Raw genomic sequence first — 21,351 nt, 5'->3', positions numbered from 1 at the left:
CTTAAGCATTTTCTACCTTTTTTTAAGTTACCTCATTATTTTACCCTCTAATTCAAGTGAAACCTTAAAATGTTAGTGTTTCAGACGTGTATATTAAACTGGCAACCCTTTGAATTATTCACTAACTTTCAAGTAGCTCTCAGTTTTAGAAAGGTTGGTGACCCATGATGTAGATTTTCTCAAGGGTATGTAAAGCCAGCGTAGACAGGAAATGTTGCTAAGTAAGGATTTATACATTTCATTTGTTATTAGAATCTCTGTATCTCAGTTGAAATACATGGTTTGATGTAATTTAGTGTTAATATCAGTAAATATGGTTAAAGTGATGGTTGGATGGATGGATGGATGGATGGATGGATGAATCCCAACAGATCAATCCTAATTGTAAAATTTAGTTTTTGTGCTTCAAATTTAGGTTGCGATTCTAAGATATTACAAGTCTTCATGTTGTACCCTGGTCAGCCTTATTTTTAGACTTTCTCATCTTCAATGATGTTTTCTCCCTATTTTAATGTGCCCTCAACCTTCTCTTGCTGTCTAGCCAATAATGTCTCCAGATATATTTACATTTACTTGGAAAAATAAATGAGGGTTGCATGCCATACACAGAGAAAAAAACCATCTGATTGGTTTACCAAGAGAAAAGACATCATTTCAAATAAGTCCTTGGTGTTAAACTGTTTGCTCTAGGGCTTAGGGATTGCTCACCTCTCCAAATACTATTTTAGCTTGAAAGCACAATATTTCCCATCCCCTCCCTCATTCTCCCAAGTGAGAACGAGGGAGGGCCTTGGTGCAGCAGTTTCATGGAGATTGGCTTGGAGGCATACTCCATTCTGACAGAATGAGGAGGCACTCTGGAAGAGTGTGGTAGAGAAGAAAGGAGGTCCTATTAATAAAATGACTCCATAATGGGTCGTTCCCTGCAGCTTGGCAAAAGAAGACAGGCAGATTGATGGAAGAGTCCAAGTCCTCAACTACGGGACATGGCACAGTGGGGCCAAACATGGGGCCAGAACAACAAACTTGAGTCTCCTTCATATTTGAAGAAAGGTCACTGTTACTGAGCAGTTATCTCTATTAAAGTATGCATATCTGTATGCATTACACACTATATGCTTCTTTGTAAAAGTGACCAAACCTAAGATACTTGAATTGCACCTTTGGTTCAAAGTGATGAAGCTAAACTAAACCCAGAGTGACATCGTTTAGTGTAAGGCCATTGGGATTACTTTCCTGTAAGGCAGCGATTAAACTGGATTTGTCAAGAAAAAAAAGTCACCATATTTGATTTATTCTCCACTTTATCGTGTTATAATCAAACCCGCTCGGTGCAGAGTTGTGTTAATAAAATATTATGGGATGTTGTTACAGCCATGGCCTAACAATTCAGCCGCATCCTAAAGGTACCACTCCATCATCTTTTATTGCATTTCGTTGGAGCAGTGATTAGAGTGGCCGCAGCATGACATGTCTCTTTAATTGTGTATTTGTTGATCTTGGAGCTACAGGAAGCGCCTTGCACGGATCTGTGCTAACCATTTCAGCAACACTCCGAGGCATCCACTGACACACAAAGTTTGTTGTTAGATTATACGCCAGTTCGCATCACCATGGCGACCCCCATGAATGCTGAGCAGGGGACCTCATAAATATGTAATCGTGACAGATTTGAAGAATTGTCCTCCTCAACTGTTTCTCTCAAGCCATTTTGTTAATGTCAACATGAAGGAAAGTTAGTGCAATAACTGTTGGCATTCCACCATTGGTGTGTATCATTAATAATTTCATACCCGCACTGGAGTTAACGCTGTAAAACACTTGATATTGTTTGTGTGTCATCTTTGTTTCCCAGCTCTTTAAAAAATTGATGAATTGTGTACTGTTACGCTAATTATCATTGTGTTGCTGCTCAGTCAGCTTCACCCTTTGTCTAATCATATACACAGGGTTATTAAGAACAATTCTGGGTCATTTTCACGTTATGTGGTAATCAGACATAAGATTATAGCTGATATGCTCTCTTCCAAATGGATTTTTTATTGATAACCCTGTCATTTCTTTTTGTCTCTGCTAACGACAAGCAAAGAAACAATAATAATGATAATACACTCCTTTTAATATGCTATGCACATTTATGCTCATCAAGATATAAGGAAAATATTATAACAGATGATTTATTTTAATGTAAAGACAGACAGAGGAGATAATAACTTGTTCAAGCTACATCAGTTTCCCATTCTTGTGTGTCTAGCGTTGCAACTTTATCATTTAGGATTGACTTAATTATTCGAATAAGGGCTTATTCTTTTGGGTTAGAAATATAAAAGCTGAGATGAAACGTTTCTGATCCGGGCCCTTTTGTGAAATAAAACAAAAGAAAAGCTTGTCCATCTATTCCTGTACTTAAGAGCAGTGCCCCTTCTGCCACCTTGTGTAATAGCAAGAGCTTTTAGGAAGCTACAATTTGGCCCTCTGATTCTTGTTAAACCACCACTTGTAAAAGCGCTCGAGCGTAGATACAGCAGAGTGCAGCACCAACGTTCCCAGACAATGATATAGATTTCCTCTACGAGAGAACAATTGAAAGGGTTGTCACAAATTTGTCCGTTGTCAGGGGGTCGCTATCATTTTTCTGTTAATTGCTCTCATTGTAATGGAATATTAGATGCCCTTCTGCAGAGAGGTTGTTGATGAAGGGCCAGCGCTAGCGGAGTTTCCTCCTTGACCAAAAACCCTGATCTGTAGTGAGAAAAATGATGATGATATGTTACTGCGCTGATCCTCGTTGGACCGTTTCCTACCACATTTGCACTGAAAAAGTGGATTCAATTCAAGGCCTAAAATTGGTTTATTCCCAGGTGTTCTGCTTTCTTTTATTTTGAAAGGTCTGACACAAACTATTTTTTTTGTTTTTCTTTTAAATCACAATAGAGCATAAATAATAATCCGATGTGCTTTGAGATTGCTCAGCTTGACATGAGTTAATACCAACTTTTGAAGTGCTTTGCTTGTTGCTGCCTTTTCATTTTGCCGCTGCGTTTTTAAAGACACATTTGTGTGCACTTTATTTGTTGCAGAAATGAGGATCAGAACTGTAACTATGCCTAAAAAGTGTTTTTCAGACTTTCTTGGAACGCACCGTTGTCTGATATTCTTTGATGCTTTCTAATGTGTTGTCGTCTGCCATTAGGCAAAATTCCCATAATAGGGCACACATCTTTTTTTTCTTCATAATTTCCAGTTCATCTTAACAAAATTGTGAAGAAAATCTAAATCTGAAGCACAAAATTGATTGAATTGGCTAAATCGATTCCCTAAGAACCCTAACTGGAAGTTGTTTAGCTTCTCTTGTCAAATAGCTTATTGGCTCAATATTAATAACAACCCTGCAAAATTCCTGCTATCCAATCAGAATGGATTAAACTGCACTTTGGTGTTAGTGGTGTGGGCACAGTTTACAGCATTTTTTTTTTCACACCAAATCTGACAACAAAATTGCCAGCACACAAACACGTATTGTGCAAGTCTTGAATTTAAAGGACAAATTTCAGTAAGTGTTAGAAACTCTTTGTGCTCTAAGAGGTACCAGCCGAAATACCAGGTTCCAAACATAAAAGGGGGGCACGGCCACTTCCAGGTCACTAACTGTGTTCCAGGCATCTATTGCTTTGGCATCAAATATGATCTATATCAGTGTCAACCTCAAATAGCAGGAAAGATCCTCTGCTACCCTACGGCCGTGAGCTGAATGTAAATGTGCTTTTGACACCTATCTAAGTCACTATAATAATTCATTTCCAGAGCTCTTAAATCTCTCCTGTCACCTGGAAGCTCTGCTGTTTTCCTGTCCAAAAACATAGCACATTAGCCTTTATTGATGTGTTTGTCCTTTGATACATAATTCATCACTCACCAAGCTTTTTTAGAATTATCGTGTAAGGGGGGGTGCGGAGGGGGGGGCAAGTATCATGCTGGATGACAGTAACAGGATCAGTCTTATTTTTCCTTTGGCTTTTGATGCATAGTGATGTAGCACACTGCCATCATGTTACTCATAAATTGACTGACTGCAACCTTTTTTTTTTTTTTTTTTTTTTCTGACTTGAATTTCTCTGCCCTACCTGCAAATGTTGTCCCGTTTTCATCATGTTGTCATACCGTGACACTTCAACTGAAGCCATCTGGCAAGTCACTCACCTCTATTAGTTTATGATGTAAATGTATTTTGACTACAATTACTGATGGTGACAAGAGGACCACTAGCTTTGATTTGGAACTAGGAGGAATATCTGAATAAATGAATTAGGGTTAAGGTTAGGGTTGGGGTTCCTGAACTAAAAAGGATAACCTTTATCTAGACCAGGGGTCACCATGCTTTCTGAAACCGTGAGATATTTCCCAGTTTCACTTTAATTAGAGGGAACGATAATAAAGAAATACTTTGCATCTACTAAAAAAGTTAGGAAATACTTAGGTTTCAACATGCAACACTTTATTTCTCTTTCATTTATGCCATTGTTTCATTTTCAAATGACCACTTCTGAAGCATTTCATAGGGAATCATCATGTTCCTATTTTACCAGCCACTAATTACTCTTTTACTAACCGAAACTTGTTTCTACAATTCAACAATTATGTTCATTTTTCAAAACTCTACTTACCTTTTTTTAAAATTAATTCTGTTTAGTATTTATTTATTTTTTAGAAAAAAAACACCAAATCTGCAGCATCTTTAATGAAATCCTATCTGTGATACTTTTACACATTTGTCTCGATGTTTCAGTGAAAATAAACATTTAAGGATAGTTTGTTTAATAAAAAACTTATCAAGTGCAGCAGTATTTAACTCTTCTAAGGCTCCGACTAGATCTGTCAACTGAATGTATTTTTGTGAGTTTGAAGCGTGGTAAATCATGTTTTTTTAGATGGAGTTAACTGGTGACTAGTGCTGCTGTTAAAACAGGCCTGGGCGGCCCTCACATGGTCCATGCGGGCTACACGGGGGGCCGCGGGCACCACGTTGGTGACCCCTGATCTAGACCAAGGCTCTTTTTGTTTGACAAGTAAAGACTTTTGAGCAACAGAAGCATTATAATCAAGTATTACAAAACTGCAACAGCAAGCTCATTTGCAATTATTAAATAAAAAGAAAAAGAAAAATCATTTTTTTTGACCCATTGAAAAAAATATTTAAGTTCACAAGATAAGAAAGAAATCAATGTGAAATACCATTATTTTGTTCAGAGGGTTTGCCTTTACCAAAGCTTGATTTTGACACTTTTAAGGATGTCAGTGGAGCAGCTTCAGACCTTTGTCGGGAGGTTATTGCTGGATTTAAAGAAGGAGGAACTGACATGAACATCAGGTCAGGCATTGTTGTCATGACATGACCCCGGTTCCACCATCAACGTTCATTCTATGTGGACAAGGTCTAAAAAGTCATCTTTTTGTGATGTTTTGTGTGAAAGTGTCTGTGAGTCTGTATAGTGACCTCAAGGCAGATAAATCTGGGCATGAAACCTTTTTGACCAGGTTTTCTTACTTTAGGGAAAGGGTACTTGATTGACCAGCAGGTACTGCATAATTAGGGAAAAAAATAAATGTAATAATTAGCAGGTTTTGTTTTTAAGCACCCAATAAAACAGTCCGGGCAGCACAATGGTTTACTGGTTAGCACTTAATAATAATAATGCATTGCATATTATATAGCACCTTATCATAGACACTCAAAGTGCTTTACCAAATGAAGGCATTATTCTTTCACGCCACACTTGGTGGTTGTAAGCTACTATTGTAGCCACAGCTGCACTGATGGAAGCGAGGCTGCATTGTGCGCCATCGGCCCCTCCGACCACCACTAACACTCACTCACGCACTACATTCATATTAGGCAATGTGGGTGAAGTGCCTTGCCCAAGGACACAATGACAGATACCACTGGAGCGGCTGTCCACCATTGTGACCTCCCATCCTGCTTTGCTTCCGAGATCTAACGAGATCCGGCAATGACTGCCCCACATGAGAAATACTGTACCTGAGACCATTCTTTGTATGTTCTCTCCATGTGCGTTAGTGGGTTTTCTTCAGTGAAATTGCTGGAAATCAAATATGTACCTGTTATGTTAGCATTGTATGAAAATATTAACTGCAAAAAAATCAGAGGTCTCACTTTGGGTAGGCTGGTTTTCCCTTTAGGAGCTGATACATCCCACAGGATGTAACTGGGCATGTGTTTTACATGTGGTGATGATCAGTAGGAAATTGTGGAAAGTTGATACACATTTTTATTTATTTATATTCTTTTAAATCATATTCATTTTGGCAATTACAAAAACGTTATTTTCCGGAGGGATTGATTAGGTAATTAACATCAAACTAAAAGTCATTCCTTTAAAATCTTGCCCACTAATTGATTAACAAAGGCCCTTTTTACATTAAAAAAAAAAGGAAATCAATATTTGAAAACAGTTTTCAATCTCTAAGCCTCAAAGGCTCTACAAATAGCACAGAAAAAAAAGCAACACCTCTGTCAAATCACCCAGTCTGGCAGAGACTAACATTTTCCATGGCACTGCAGTGCCTAGAGGATATAGGTAGTCTGTTAAGTCTTCAAGCATTAACACCGTTTTTAAGGCACTGAAGGAATGAAACCTCACATCACACTGGCTTCTGTAGGATTTTCTCGTACTTACAGACAAGGTGAAATTTGTCTGAAAGTCTAAAGACAATGTGGAGCAGTCGTAATACCCACTGAGTTTATTACTCTGTAGAAACAGGACACAGATAAAATATGGCAGCATAAAATTGCTCCCCAGTGAAGTGCTAAAATACAACTAAACCCACACTTCACATACCTAATATACTCCTACTGGGCCTTTTTTTAGGAGGAGGTTATTTGGTTCAAATGTGTTAGCTGCAGGTTTAGTTAAAGAGCTTGTCGGCCTCTCGCCCTCTGACTGTCCTGTAGCAGCCGCTCTTTTAGTGGCCATCCACGGTTCCAGTGCATATACCACAGCCAAATAGATTTTTACTCTTTTCTTCATTGTCACAAAAAGCCAGACACGTTGCTGGAGTTCCCATTCCCTTTTTTTTTTTACATAGTGATAAGACGGCCATTATCCTTTGAACCTTTCTTTTCACCACACCGGGAGAAAAGGAAAAGTGAAAAAAAGTGGAAGAAGACGAGAACAGAGAACGATTTCTTCCCCGAGGTGAGCCTGGTCTCACCTCTGTATGGTGGGTTTTTTTTTTGTTTTGTGAGCAGTGAGGAGGTCCTTAACCTTCTATCAGATGGAGGCACACAGTTGTGTTCTGCTTGAATAACTACATTGAAAAGCCCTGAAGCACGGGAGATGGTTCTATAGACCCTGGAAGTGGCACAGAGTGAGGGAGAGAGAGCTTTGTATGACCTGCTGGAGTGTGACCCTCACATGATGTGCACATTCTTCGTTAAAGTGCCTATCAGTGCTTCACTGTGAATCTGTGTTCTTTGTTGAATGGGTCTTGCTGACAGGATGGTCCTTCTCTAATAATGTCACAACATCACGGTTCGCACATTTATATAATACACTTCCTTTGATAAAGCCCACTTCATTTTACAAACTAACTGGCGTTCTACTCTCAGGCTGTATATGGCCATACACTGGCAGGGCTGATGGCTGATGGTGCCTCGAAGCTGTTCCACATGCTTTAAATGAGAGTAAATAGTTGGTTTGATACAAATAAGTGCATGGGGTTGCCTTTAAAAAAGAAGGATTTCCAGATACATTGGGCTTTAGCAAACTTGCATTCATTCATTCTTGAAGTCATAGTAGTAATTCTCTAAAGTGTATCGAAGTTTCTTTATTTTTCTTTATAGCAAGTAGAAATTGAGAAATACCCAGTCACTCTAAGGACTTTTTTCCTGCTGTATAGTAAAGACCAGAGGAATAACTAAATAAAACGGTTGCTAACCCTTATACAATCCCTCAGGGTACTTTCTTTTTGACCATAACGATAAGTAATAAAATAGATACAATATGAGATTTCTTTATGAGAGAATTACATTTTTTAGAAGCTAACTTTTTACTCTTTTTTTTTTTTTTTAATCATAGGCTTTTTTTTGTTTTGTTAGCAGGGTTACATCAAAAGTTCTTTACAGATTTTGCATTAAGTTTTGCAAGGGATTCAGATCCATACACTGATACACAAAAAATCAGTTTGTAATGACCAATCTTCATGAAAGTTGGAGTGGTTCCTCAATTAACACCACCTAGTTTAATCCGGATCAGAACTGGATCGTGAATTTCATTGGGGTTTTTTGAAAAGATGGGGGTACCCAAACATTTGGACCAACAGTGTCATAGTACCATGATCAGGATCACTGATGCAGATAACTGGCAATATCTGGCAATGAGGATGTTTGGTGCTTGGCGAAGGTTTGCGCTAGTAACTGGAGGGTCATTGGTTCAAATCTCATCTGGGCGACCATGACTCAGGTGGCCGAGGGGTCGTCTTCTAATCGAGAGGTTGGGGGTTTGATCCCAGGGCTACCTGTCTATGTGTCGAAGTCTCCTTGGGCAAGACACTGAACCCTAAAGTGCTCCTGACAAGCGCCTTGCATGGCAGCTCGGTCCCATCGGTGTGTGATGTAAGTGTGATTGGGTAATTGAGCTCATATTGTAGTTACTTGGGACTACCTCGGTGGTAATAAAGCGCTATATTGATGAAGTCCATTTACCATCACCGTGGGACATTAAGCCTCAACCCCAACTGTTTCCAGGTCTCAATGACTTAAGTTGGTTAAATAAGGTCAAAGAAATGTATGATAACAACTATATAATCACTATATATGAATTATAACATAGCAGGCTTCAATGCTGGGCAAAAATGAATTTGAAAAAAACCGTTCCCACTGCTTAAACCTGACGCCTGCTCTCTTTCTTCTAAAGGCACCTGCAAGTATCATTTACCATTAGTTTGTTCTCACCACTGAGTCATGGAGTAGACTTTACCAAATAGCTTCTAATCAATAGCTGTCACAACAGTCCAGTTTCACAGAGGCTTTGCTTTTTTTTTTTTTACTACTCCAACTCTCAAAGCAAACTACAAGAACTCTTCGTTTTCGCTCTCTATTTCTCTCTCTCTGGTGCATGGCCTGCTGGTCGGCCCAAGATTGCTGATGTTTGATGACAGAAGTCAAATGCTATAAATTTTGGTCTTCCATGTAAATTATCTCAGGTTGTCAGCTGCGCTTGTCAAATTAAACATTTGCCATCGTTGGCAAACATGCCATTCCATCTTAGCTCTGCTCGGCAGCCTTCATGCTGTCAGAAATTGAGGAATGTAGAGTTTTGGGGGGTTTTGGGGAAAAATGTATCCTTAAAACATGACAAAATAACGTTCATCACAAGCTTCTCTTCAAAATGTTGTAATAAAATGCAATGGTGTCAAATGTAAAAATTCGGTAAAGATGAGCACTTACAGTATAAAGTTACTGACTGAGTTCTTGGCCAATGAAATCACAACACTGTGCACAACAAATTCCTACTATCCTGCGTTCTCTCACTTTAATAGTATTTACATTAAATTGCCTGGAATGAGACACAGTTGAGGTTGTGTGACATTATTAATATCTCTTTATAAAATTGTTACTGCTGGTGATATTGCCTAGCAGCTGTTTTTATTCATACTCTACTTTTATGTTTTCCCCACAACACAGTCGTCTTCAGATTTTTCGCAGTCACATTTTTCATTAATATAAAATCTGTGTTGTGGCTTGGATGCTTTAGCTTTTCAGGAGATAGTTGATGTACTTTAGGTTAAACCGCTGATGTTCATAGGTGTCAGTGTTGACATCCCCCATCATTGTTGTGATACCTGTAGTGTAATCTTGATCAGACATTTGTCGCGTTAGTATAAGATCTTCATTTTCTGAGAATATTTTCGACTAACCACCTTTTCCCATGGTTAAAATGCGTTCATGGAGCATTGATTATAAATTCAATTTCCTTGTTAACCAGGACACCTGAATCTAATGAATGTGTAGCCATGCAGCCCTGCAGGTGGCCTGATAATGATTGAATAATCCCATTCAGGTGTTAGACATTTAAAACAAACAGGACAATGGCTCTCTAGGAACAATGTTTAAGGCCCCCGTTTTGCATAAATTATATGTATAGAATATGTGCATAATGTTCTTTTTGGTACAAAGCTATTTATTGCCATTGTTGCATTACACAAAATAAATCAGCATTTATTTTGATTGACAGTGAAACAAATTGTATTTAATTTCTTTCTGAGAACTAAACAGGTAAAGCTATAATTACTTTAGGTATAATATGCATATACAGTATTATATATGTCATGGCTCTAATGCACATGTGTCAAAAGTAATGGCCCAGGGGCCAAATCTGGCCTTTTGGAGCATCAAATATAGAAGAAAATAAAAATGACAGAGAAAACCAGAATCAGTGTGTAAATGAAACTCAATATTTGCAGGGGCTCACAGTTTTCACGGTGCTTATATATGGCACGATTGCAGTAATTTTTAAAGTTAAACTGTTGAAAAAACTCTAAATTCTTACAAAATATTTACATTTTCCCCACATTTCCCTTAATGTAATATTTATCACTTATTGCTTGGATGTGGTCAGTTTCTTACATATTTCAGATTTTATGTATACGTAGAAATGCAAACTAGGGCACAATAATGTTGAAATATCTTGTTTTCCTGTGTAAAATCTGTGGCTCTGTACTTGGCCCCTGAACTAAAATGACTTTGACACCCCTGTGCTAAAGAGTAGCGGCGATAAAGTGGAGTGTTCTTTTTTCATTTTTATATATTTTACCAAAATCACGTATGAATTACTCAGAGACCACACAAGTGCGACCCAATGATTTAGCTATTTTTCGTATTAATTTGTGCAAATAAAGTGGCTTGAAGCCACATGTGGCCCATCAGCCTTGCAGTGAATAACCGGGACCTCGCGCAAACTGTGCCAATGTCGCGTGTGCCAAATGTGCGCAAGAGGGTGGCACAGACAGTGTGCCAGAGCCAGTGTGCCGATGCCAGGCACTTCTCTTTATCCAATCACACAGTTAGGCTTGAGTGTGATCCCTATTCTTGTCTCTTCCAGCCCTGCCTCAGAAGCTTTGTAATGCTCCTGTTTCAAAAATCACAGATGCAAGCTTGTGCTTCCTCGAAACATAGTTATCCTGACATAGAGACCCTCATAGGAAAGTCAAAGTCTTTTATTTCTATCTGCTGCTTCCCCCCCCAAAAAAAAAAAACCCCAGATCCCAGCCTAAGTGAGCAAGCCTCTGTCTGTCTGTTGTTGAAACATTTAATCAGACTTTAGGAAGGAAAGTATGTCTAGAGATGTGTTTTTTTGGGCATGTGTAAGAGGGAAAATGCAGCGTGCCGGTGTGTGGCTTTATTGGACATGATGAAGGATGATATTGTGGTGGATGCTGCCGCTGCGGCGGCTCCTGGATGAGGAGGGATCCCATTTGTCTTACGCCCGCTTTGTGTAATGTGTCTATCTGTCACTCCCCGCCCCCCAAATAGACCAGACATGGGTGTTCTTCAAGATAAACATATTGTCCACACAATTTTCCATTCCTCTCCTGCTGGCTATTATTGATAGTTTTCCCACCCTCGAGCAATTGTGCCACACTTAAACCCATTTTTTATTTTTTTTTTATTTTTTTAGTATGCACTGTGAATTACATGATTGAAATTTCTCTCGTCAAAATTACAACATATAGATGGGAAGGGAAGTGGTAACCCGACAATAATCCTGTGATCACAGAGTGATTATGTGGGAGAGAGGTACTTAGAAAGAAATGAGCGGAAAGCAGCCAGAATATATATTCTAAGAATAATCACTTTGAAGATGAGATGTGATTCAATGAGGAGATGGAGGTGGAAAGATTAAACTAATGCCGGTACTTCTCCTCTGTCTTTCAGGTTGACGACGCCATGCTTATGTTTGATAAGACCACTAACAGACATAGAGGTAAGTGTGCAGCTTCTGCTTTTCTGTCGTCTTTTTTTTTTTTTTCTTCTGCCTTGCAGGATGGGGTAGAAAATAGTCATTTTATGTCCTTTTTCTCCATGAGATAACACAAAACAGTTCTATTTCACATGAGCTGTACCATCTGTCCAACAATGGGAGTGTGTCGAAGTAATCAATAAGCTGGTACGGTGTTTAGAATGTTTGAGCATTGGCTGCTGCTGCTGCTGCTGTGTGTGTATGTGTGTGTGTTTACGTGTATGTTTGTGCATGTGGTGGTGATGCTGCTGGAAGTGTTTCAGAGCGGTGCTTAAAGGGTGTAAAGATGGCAAGATGGTGGGTGCTGTGCAGTCAGATAACAGCATCAGATAAGGCCCAGGAGAAGCACAGACTCTATCGCTCCATCTCATCAGCTCCTTATCGAAGATGAGGGCACATTTCTCTCTCAAGCAGAGGACTTTCCAAAGACAGGTTTCCTCCCCGCGCCACAATTCGCCGTTCAGGCATTTAAGCCAAGTATTTTCGCTTTGTTAGCCCTGACTTTACTTACCATAAAAACACATAGAATCACAAAAGCTGCCACTAACTCGCTTGTGCCTTTGTGAGGCGCTTTAGGATGGGCTATGACTGGCTCATATTGTGACTTTAAAGGACATTTTAGGAGACACACTGTACCTGGATGTGTGTGAGTGTTTGTGTTTGCTTGAGTGGTCGACAAGCACTGACAGGTATTCTCACCCGAAAAAGAAAAAGTAGACACTTGTGTTTGTCAGCTTGCACTGCACGCTAAAGTGGGCTGAACATCAATTTGCCATACACTGCTAGATGTAAATATTATCTTACAGTGGGTGAATCAGCCTTTCAAAAGTGCATAACTCTTTAAGTGTTTAAGTGCAGTTGGCCTCAGATGGAAAACTGGATTATTTGATGGTGTTAGCCCTCTCAAGCTTTCCTTACTGTAGCTGTATTCGTGCATCGCAGTGCAGACAAACTCTTTGAGTCTGGTAAACAGTTTCTACGTGTGAAACATGTGAACTGCAGTGGAAGTGATCTCTGGCTTTGAGGGGATTTTGATCTGTAGTGACAGAACCCTTTGTGAGGTCTGCTTTGAGACCAAGGCTTTTCTCTCACTCTCTTGATTCCGCGCTCATCTCCCTCCTGTCTGCTGCGCTGCCAGCCCTCTGTTGTGAAAAGGGGTTGGGTGCCACGCTTGGAGAGTGCGTTTGGCGTTTGCCTTTGGGCAGCAAAGTGCCCTTCAAATGAAGACAATGATTGAGAAACAGCCTCCTTGGCATTTTTCCCTCCCTTTCTGATGACAGGGGACGTATTTATATTGAGTGTGACACTGAAGCAGGACGCAGGTGCACTTTTTATTTTATTTTTTTCCTTCCAGATGCACATTTGTCTTAACCAGCATTTTGATATTTAGTTCCAGTGGGAATTAGAAATGGTAGAAATGTGCTGCTTTCACCTTTCAAAGACAACAGATTGTGAGTGAGATGAATTGCATAGAATATCAGAGGCCCCATAAGAAAATCTGAATTATTCATCGGTGTGATCGTGTAATATTAATAGCTGAGCTGACCTGTGCGCGCACAACGCCGTGGACATTTAACACATCAGCGAAACGAGCACCTTGTTCCACTTTACCACCACCAATCATCCAGATCGCATGATGGGCATCAGGCAGGCGTGAAGTCCAAATCAATCCCCCTCCTGTGTTCATTTTCATCTTCCAGATTGATTCATGAAAAAATAATTTCTCGTTTTCTGCAGCGCTGCCATTCACATGTTACTTAGTGCAGCACTTTTGAAATCACACTGACTATTTGACAATTGCATTTCCCAATGACAATAGTTTAGCCTGGAGGGCTGTCAAAGCTACTGTTGTGAGAAGCACAGTCATAACTTCTAGCTTCAATCATCACTCCCTATTGGAACATTGTCCCAGCTGCAGATGCATCAAAAGACAACAAAATGTGTGTGTGGCTAATGCTAGGTTAATGCTAAAGCTAGCATTAGCTTAATGTTTGTATGAACCTAGCATTAGCATTAACACTAACCTAGCAATAGCATTAGCATTTATCTAGCAATAGCATTAGCTAAATGTTTGTATGAACCTAGCATTAGCATTAACACTAACCTAGCAATAGCATTAGCATTAACCAAGCAATAGCATTAGCCTAGCATTAGCATTAACCTAGCATTAGCACTAACCTGGCAATAATAATTAGCATAAACCTAGCAATAACATTAACCTAGCATTAACATTAGCTTAGCATTAGCATTAACCTAGCCTTAACACTAACCTAGCAATAGCATTAACCTCGCATTAGCATTAACCTCGCATTAGCATTAACCTAGCATTAGCACTAACCTCGCAATAACATTAGCATAAACCTAGCAATAGCATTAGCCTAGCATTTGCCTAGCATTAGCCTAGCATTAGATTAGCATTAGCATTAACCTAGCAATAGTATTAGCCTAGCATTAACATTAGCAATAAGGTTGAAATGGGTTGAACGTATTCACTGAACATGTTTAAGGTTGAATGGTTTGTAATTTGTTTGCAAAGATTTGAAGGTAAAAACTGAAGCAGCTCCACTCTAACTTAACAAGCTGTCCACTCTAAAAATGGGATTGGAGCTGAAAAGTCAATGCAGTTTCACAAAAAATGTAATAACTCAAAAAGTTTTAAAAGTTACAGATGTATTTGTCAAAATCGGACAAACGGTGTAAGAGGAGTTAAGGACAGAAGGGAGAAAAAATGGATAACATAGTGCCTTCTGCAGCCTCACTAATGAACGTTTCATTTATTCTAGTTTCGATGTAACTCCAAAGACGATCTGTGTGTTGTTCTCCTCTGGTTGAGGAGAACTTAGCATCACCTTATCTGAATGCGGCTCCCATGTGCCTTTCATTGAACTCCGAGCCTATATTGTCTCCTGCTAGAATGCTTTGTATTTGGAGGAGTGTATTGTGTGTGTGTGTGTGTGTGTGTGTGTGTGTGTGTGAAGCCTGATCGACATTTGATTGTGAGCGTGTTTTTTTAGGGGTGCTGTTGAATTGGATCGAGGACAAACGTCACACTCCACTAGCAACAGCATTGTCCTTGAGACGGTCCCTGCAAGCCTGGCAGAGCAACAGACAGAGGAGACATTTTCGAGGCTTCTCGTTTGACTTTGTTTATTTATTTAATTTAGATCTCAACCCTTTCTTGTGATTCTTCCTTATTTGGTCTTTTGGTCCAACTTTTTTCTGTCCTCTGCTTCATCCCGTCTGTCTTTGCCTGCTCTCACTCTTTTTTTTTTTTCTTTTTCTGTGTGTCATTCTCTTCTATGTCTCTTCTGCTAGAGGACACTCGCTGTATGCAAAGCCCCATACAAAGGCGCGCGCTGCACACCATCTCCTTGGCATTTAAAAGGAGTAGAATACAGCCAATTGTGTTGGAAATTGAACTCTCTAAAGCCTCCCTTCCCTCTGCAGCAGCTCATTGTGGGTGATTTCAGTGTCTTTGGTGAGGAAGCTTGGGCTGTCCAGAGGTTGATGCCAGAGGGCGGCTATTGTTCCTCTGCTGCAGTGTCCCCTTTACTTTGCCTTTCTTTAACCTGCCCTTCTCCTCCTGACAATTCCCCTGAAAGAAAAAGAAGAAATCTGGATTGTATACACTGGTTAGCAAACATTTTTACAATTTGTTTCATCTTCTTTTTACCTCAGTGATTGCTAAGGTCTACCTCACAGCAGGCAATGAGCACAGCGCTCACCAGGTTTTCACATTATCATATTTTTAAGTCCAAATCTTTTTGACGTTCCTTTCCAGCTCTCCAACACACAAATGACATGTAATCTGTGTCCTAAAATGAGGTTTTACTGCCAAACTTAATTGACAACAATGAAAAAGAATGAAATTATCATTGAGTGGCTCGTATCACAGGTGCTTTAATTTGTCATGTACGATAGAGGGGATGATCCCTAAGCTCTTAGTCTTGCTTTAGACTTTTTAGCAGAGAAAAGTCATGTTTTACTTAAGTAAAAGTACTTCTAATTGGATGAAAATGAACTGAAGTACAAGTAAAAATGTACTCAGAGTGAAAGTTACTTTTTATATGGGATACAAATATTTAACTAATAGGTTTTATTTAAAGGTTTTCCTTGAAATGAAATAAAACTGAATTAATGAACTTCATGTCATATCATATCAAATGAACAACATCCATGAGAGATGCCTGGACATCACAAACTACTACTTTGACTAATAATAATAGTAATAACTTGGATTTACAGTATATAACGCTTTTTCCAAGTAGACTCAATGCGCGTTACAGAAACCATTATTCATCCACACCAGTCATACAGGTGGTGGTAACCTACATTGTAGCCACAGCTACCCTGGGGCATACTGACAAATGTGTGGCTATTAACTCCTGCTTACGGCCTGACAATGTTTGTAAACTACCTGGCCCAACTGCCTTGCCCAAGGACACAATGACATGGATAGAGCAGGATTCGAACTACCAACTATTTGGTTAATGGACGACCCACTATACCACTGAGCCACGGTCGCCTAACTATCACTGTAGGTATCAGCATGATGCTTGCCAAGCAATGAAAAGCAATGGTAAGGATTAATGTGTCAATTTGATGCCAAGGATTGAAGCATTTGTCTTCTGATCCCATGGCTATACCTACCTATATGACACTGAACCCTAAGGTGCTCCCAATGATTGACTAGCGACTTGCATGTTAGCTCTGTCCCCTTGGTCAAAAAAGTGCTATATAAATGAAATCCATTTACACAATCACAAGCTCATAATTTCAGTAATATAGACAAACCTTTATAAAGTCAGTCAAATGCAGTGTTGAGGCAGAATTACAGCCTCTCGATATAAAAACGTACTCGTTATTTTGTCTCCCACATTGAGTTTGATCACTTCCCTGCAGATAGTATACAGTTTTTAATAAACACATGTAAAGTACAATCTTGGTAATCACAGCCATAACCATTTCAGGTAATGCACAATTCCTCTCACAACTTTTTAATTACACCATTAAGAAATATGATGAAATCCAAGAGTAACTTTACAATAGTTTGTATCAGACAGCAGCTATTAGTGTAGCTATATTGTGACTGTGTGACTGATTACAAGCCAAATTTTCAGTTTTTTTTTTTTTTTTTTTCATTTGAATGATGCAAGTTATGGCAATGTGCAACATTGTTGGGTTTCAGGATTAAGATAAATTGGAGGTTGAAGTGTTTTTAGTTGCATGGCTGATTTGTATGGAGAAGCCATTGAGTGAGGGGCATATTAGAAGCTACTTTTCTGGGAAAGGAAGCAGATTCCAGGTTGTCTATGAGGGAAGGACCAGGGATGTGTAAATTTGTGTATGAGCCATTCTCTCTCTCTCTCTCTCTCTCTCTCTCTCTCTCTCTCTCTCTCTCTCTCTCTGGGCTTAAAAGGCTGGTTTTCTTTTTGGCAGACAAACAGAAGGCTGCATTGTGTCTGTCTGTAATCTCTTTACCTGGATTGGCAGCAAAGCTAGCAAGTGCAGCTCCCAGTGTGGAATTGGCACCGAGGAGTCAATGTCACACTGAGAGAGCTTCCTTCAAAACAACCAAAAAACAGTTTTTGTCTCCATGAGCTTGTGTGTGGGACTGACAGCATGCACTTCTTCTGTCAGTGTATTTCTTTGGACTTCTAGCTTTTTTTTATTGCAGCCTATGCATGCGTTTATACTGTCCAGTCTTTTGAATATTTAAAATATATTTAAACTTTTCCACATACACTGCCCAAACATGGATACGCTTTAAAAAAGTAATTAGTTATAGTTACTCACTACTTGTTAGTAATTGAATTACTCCATAATAAAAGTAACTCATTACCAAGGAAAGTAACTATTCGCGTTACTGTTAAAAAAAAAAGTTGCTATATGTCAAAGAATTCAGATTTATTAGATACGCGTGTCGTCATGAGGTGCTTCATTAAATTCGAGTTGCTTACAAAATCTTCACTCCTGGATATAATGAACACTTCACATGCACGTTCTTGCCTTTGACCACAATTCATTTAAAGTAGTGTTTGTATCTCCACCTTAAAAATGACTTTTCATCAGACTGCTCCACGCTCGCCATCTCTGCTGCTTCATCAAATCTGTAGTGGTTGTGTGTGTGCTGGCACATGTGTAAAAACACTGGCTCTGATTGGCTACCATGAAACATGACACCGCCTTAGCCAATCATAATCGCTCGCCTTGTTTTTAACCCACCTCCTCACCACGGCTGCGTATGAAGCCAGGGATGCTGTCAGATAACTTTATTCAATCAATGCATGTAACGCACCACATTTAACGTTTATCAGTAACGTTAATGGCGTTGAAACAGCGTAAAAAGTAATTAGTTAGATTACCCCGTTACTTACCTTATGTCGTTATTTTAAACGCCGTATTTCCAAACACTGGTCATTACACACCAACAGCTTGACATAAATCTGCCTCTTTCATCTTAATTGGTGGGAAGAAGAAGAAAAAAAATGGCCTCATTATCTTTCATCTCTTTGGGATATTAAAATATTGAATTCATACAAAGCTTGCCAGTTTGAGTCGCGTAGCCAGGGAAGCAGAGCTGTGCCTCCACAGGTTAACTGTAGCTTGTTGGAAAGCCTGTGCATTCGACGTCACCACAATGCCTCATCAGCCACCAGTGCAAGGGTTTGAACGTAGCCGACTGAGCCGAGGATGTCTGTCTGCAAAGTGATTGCTGGCTCATTGACTAAAGGAGGGGGGTGGGGTTCGGGGGTGGAGGGAACAAGTACAGTTGGAGAAGTAATGTAAAGGAAAAGAAGTGAACGAATAAAGTACCCCCCCCCAAAAAAAAAAGCCTAGAAAAGTAGAATAAAGGCATAGTGAGGGCAGAAAAAGAGACGTAAATAAAGAAGAAGGAGAGTGGCTCGGTGGGAAGCCTCTTCCTGCTGGCTCCTCTGGCTGGAAGCTACAGCCGATGGCTTCAAAAGAGCGCCAGGCAGTCTAGGCCTCTGCTTCTAGCAATTAGAGATCACTCCAGTGGATACCTCCTGGCCGGCCTGCAAATCCCTCAAAAATACCCTCTGATTACTACTGTAGGACACAGGCTGTTTACCAAATGGAACTAGCACTGCTGAAAGTGTGGTTTGATAATGCTTCCATTTGTTCAGTCAAGAGAGGGAGCAGGGTCATTTTAGTTTTAAAGATGGCGCTGGCAAAAAAACCTCTGATGAATTTCCACCAAAGCAAGAAAAAAAACCCCATCTTTAATGAGTTATCTAACAACTCTGGGAACACATGAACTTTTCTTTTTCCAAGAACAGAAAACCTTTACAAACACAACATGAATCAAGTCTGATCTTTTAATGGCTGATGTTTTTTTACCAGCAAGTGTAACAATGGTTTTCCCTTTATCTCTGGTTTCTCTAACATTACTTACTGTAGATATGTCACTTTATTATAAATGACCCTCAGGAACTTAAAAGTTGCAAGATTGTCTAAGATGTTTGTTTGTTTTCAAGACCAAGGACCATTTGCCCTTGAAAACAAGCACTCACAAATCACATTGTAAGACGTTAAAAATCATTAAATAATGAGAGTTGTGGATTTTAACAAATAAAAATGTTAATTTCTAAAAGGCAATCAATTAATATGACTATGGTGGAATGGTCACAGCCCGTCTGTGGTCCATGAACCACACTGTGAGAAACACAGATGATGATTTTAAGGGGGAAAAAAAAAAAAAAAAAAAATCATAACTGCTAATAAGTAATGACACACTGACATGGATTATTTTTTTTTCCTTTTTTTAATTGATCCAATAGATTCTATGCCTGATAGCTGATTTTATTAATTTCCTCAATTTTTACTTCATAATCTAACTTTAAACCTTGTGAAACCTTTTCACAAATCAAATTAAAAAGGCAATCTACAACAATCCATTAACAAAATAATTAGGGTGGGGTAAAAACAGTAATTTTACGATTTATTGCAATTTTTTGGGTGCCGATTTTAATCATCATTTCTGCTTCCAAGTATCGATTTTTTTTATTTTTTATTGTGTTCTTAACATTTTCATGGGCGACCACTGGGTGACGGTAATGCTCCAACAAGTGAGTGCAAACACGAGGAAGACTTGCAGCACGAAAATGAGTTACAGCAGATAAACCAACAACCGTAATCAAAAGTATGGACATACTTTTGATCGATTCTATGGCGAACGGATTTAGACATGACCAAAGCTGTAATAAACTCTGCTCCGGACAAGTAGCATATTGTGTAACACGTTGAACATTACTGCTCATCTTGTCCGCCACCATCCAGACATAAATCTAGAGCAAGCAAGACACCCGGCAGCAGACCAACAGACACTGGATGGGGTATTAAATAAACTTAACTAGGTAATGAAGCCAGACAAGGTGGCTACGTGCGTTATGTCAAATGAGGCGGACCCAAACCTGTCCATCATAGCGCCGCTACACACACACCTCCTCATGCACGCCAAAAGATTGACCATCAGCATTTCTAATGAGTTCAAATTTACCAGTTTTAGACGGGACAAAATGTGTTACATTTAATTATATTTTATCCTTGCTGTCCACTCCTTTTCTTGGAAGGATGGTGGCTGCTGTGTTGCAGAGCAAATCAGCTGTGCGCCGCGGTGCGCACGTCAGCTGCAGCTTGTGAAATGTCCAACGTAAGGCCACAGTTTGATCACACTAGAGTAAATAACAAGTGAAACATTGACGACGACTAATGTGCACTGAATTTAGAGATTCCAATCAATCTTACAGTCATGTTTTTGGATTGTGGGAGGAAGACGGAATAACTGGAGGAAAATCCTCGCAGCACGGGGACAACATGCAAACTCCACACAGAAAGGACCCAGGTGTCCACCCCAGGTGTCCACCCCGGACGTGCTAACCACTAAGCCACCTTGTGCTTCGCTGTCTCCTATCTCTATTTTATTTTTTCTGGCATTGCACCAGCCTTCCACCATGAGTTGACAGATTCTTCTTTGTATTCTCTCACCTTGACAGACCTGGTATTAACGATTAGTGTGAATGTCATTTAAATGGCAGAGCTAATCATACACTCTGGATCTACCTTTACCGGAGGGCTTCTTGCCTTGGCCTAATCACAGTGACAAAGGAAATGATGTGTTTAGCCACTCTTAATAACTGCTCTAGCTCATCAGCTCCTCAGTGAGCAGGCTTTATGGCTAACCTGAGCCTCACTGGGGAGGTGCAGCATGCAGTGGTGGAGCCTGGCCTTTTGGCAGCGGATTCTGCCTGTTTGGCTTTTTCCTGTTTGAAAACACATTGTGACTCTGGCA

General features: G+C 39.7%; 1 protein-coding gene across 11 annotated transcripts in view; it reads left to right on the top strand.

The window, feature by feature from the left end:
* The window catches only part of msi2b (musashi RNA-binding protein 2b), a 333,212-nt gene that overhangs the window by 181,777 nt on the left and 130,084 nt on the right, over window positions 1-21,351 (top strand). For all 11 annotated transcript variants that reach the window (XM_028467613.1, XM_028467615.1, XM_028467610.1 and 8 more), the window contains exon 7: window positions 11,954-12,002. In XM_028467613.1, the coding sequence (XP_028323414.1) occupies window positions 11,954-12,002 (49 nt within the window). The remainder of the gene's footprint in view (window positions 1-11,953; window positions 12,003-21,351) is intronic.

Source organism: Gouania willdenowi, chromosome 14 (genome assembly GCF_900634775.1).
Source record: "Gouania willdenowi chromosome 14, fGouWil2.1, whole genome shotgun sequence".
Classification (NCBI taxonomy): domain Eukaryota; kingdom Metazoa; phylum Chordata; class Actinopteri; order Blenniiformes; family Gobiesocidae; genus Gouania; species Gouania willdenowi.
Note: the sequence above shows the minus strand (reverse complement) of the source record. Positions and strands in the feature narration are given on the sequence as shown.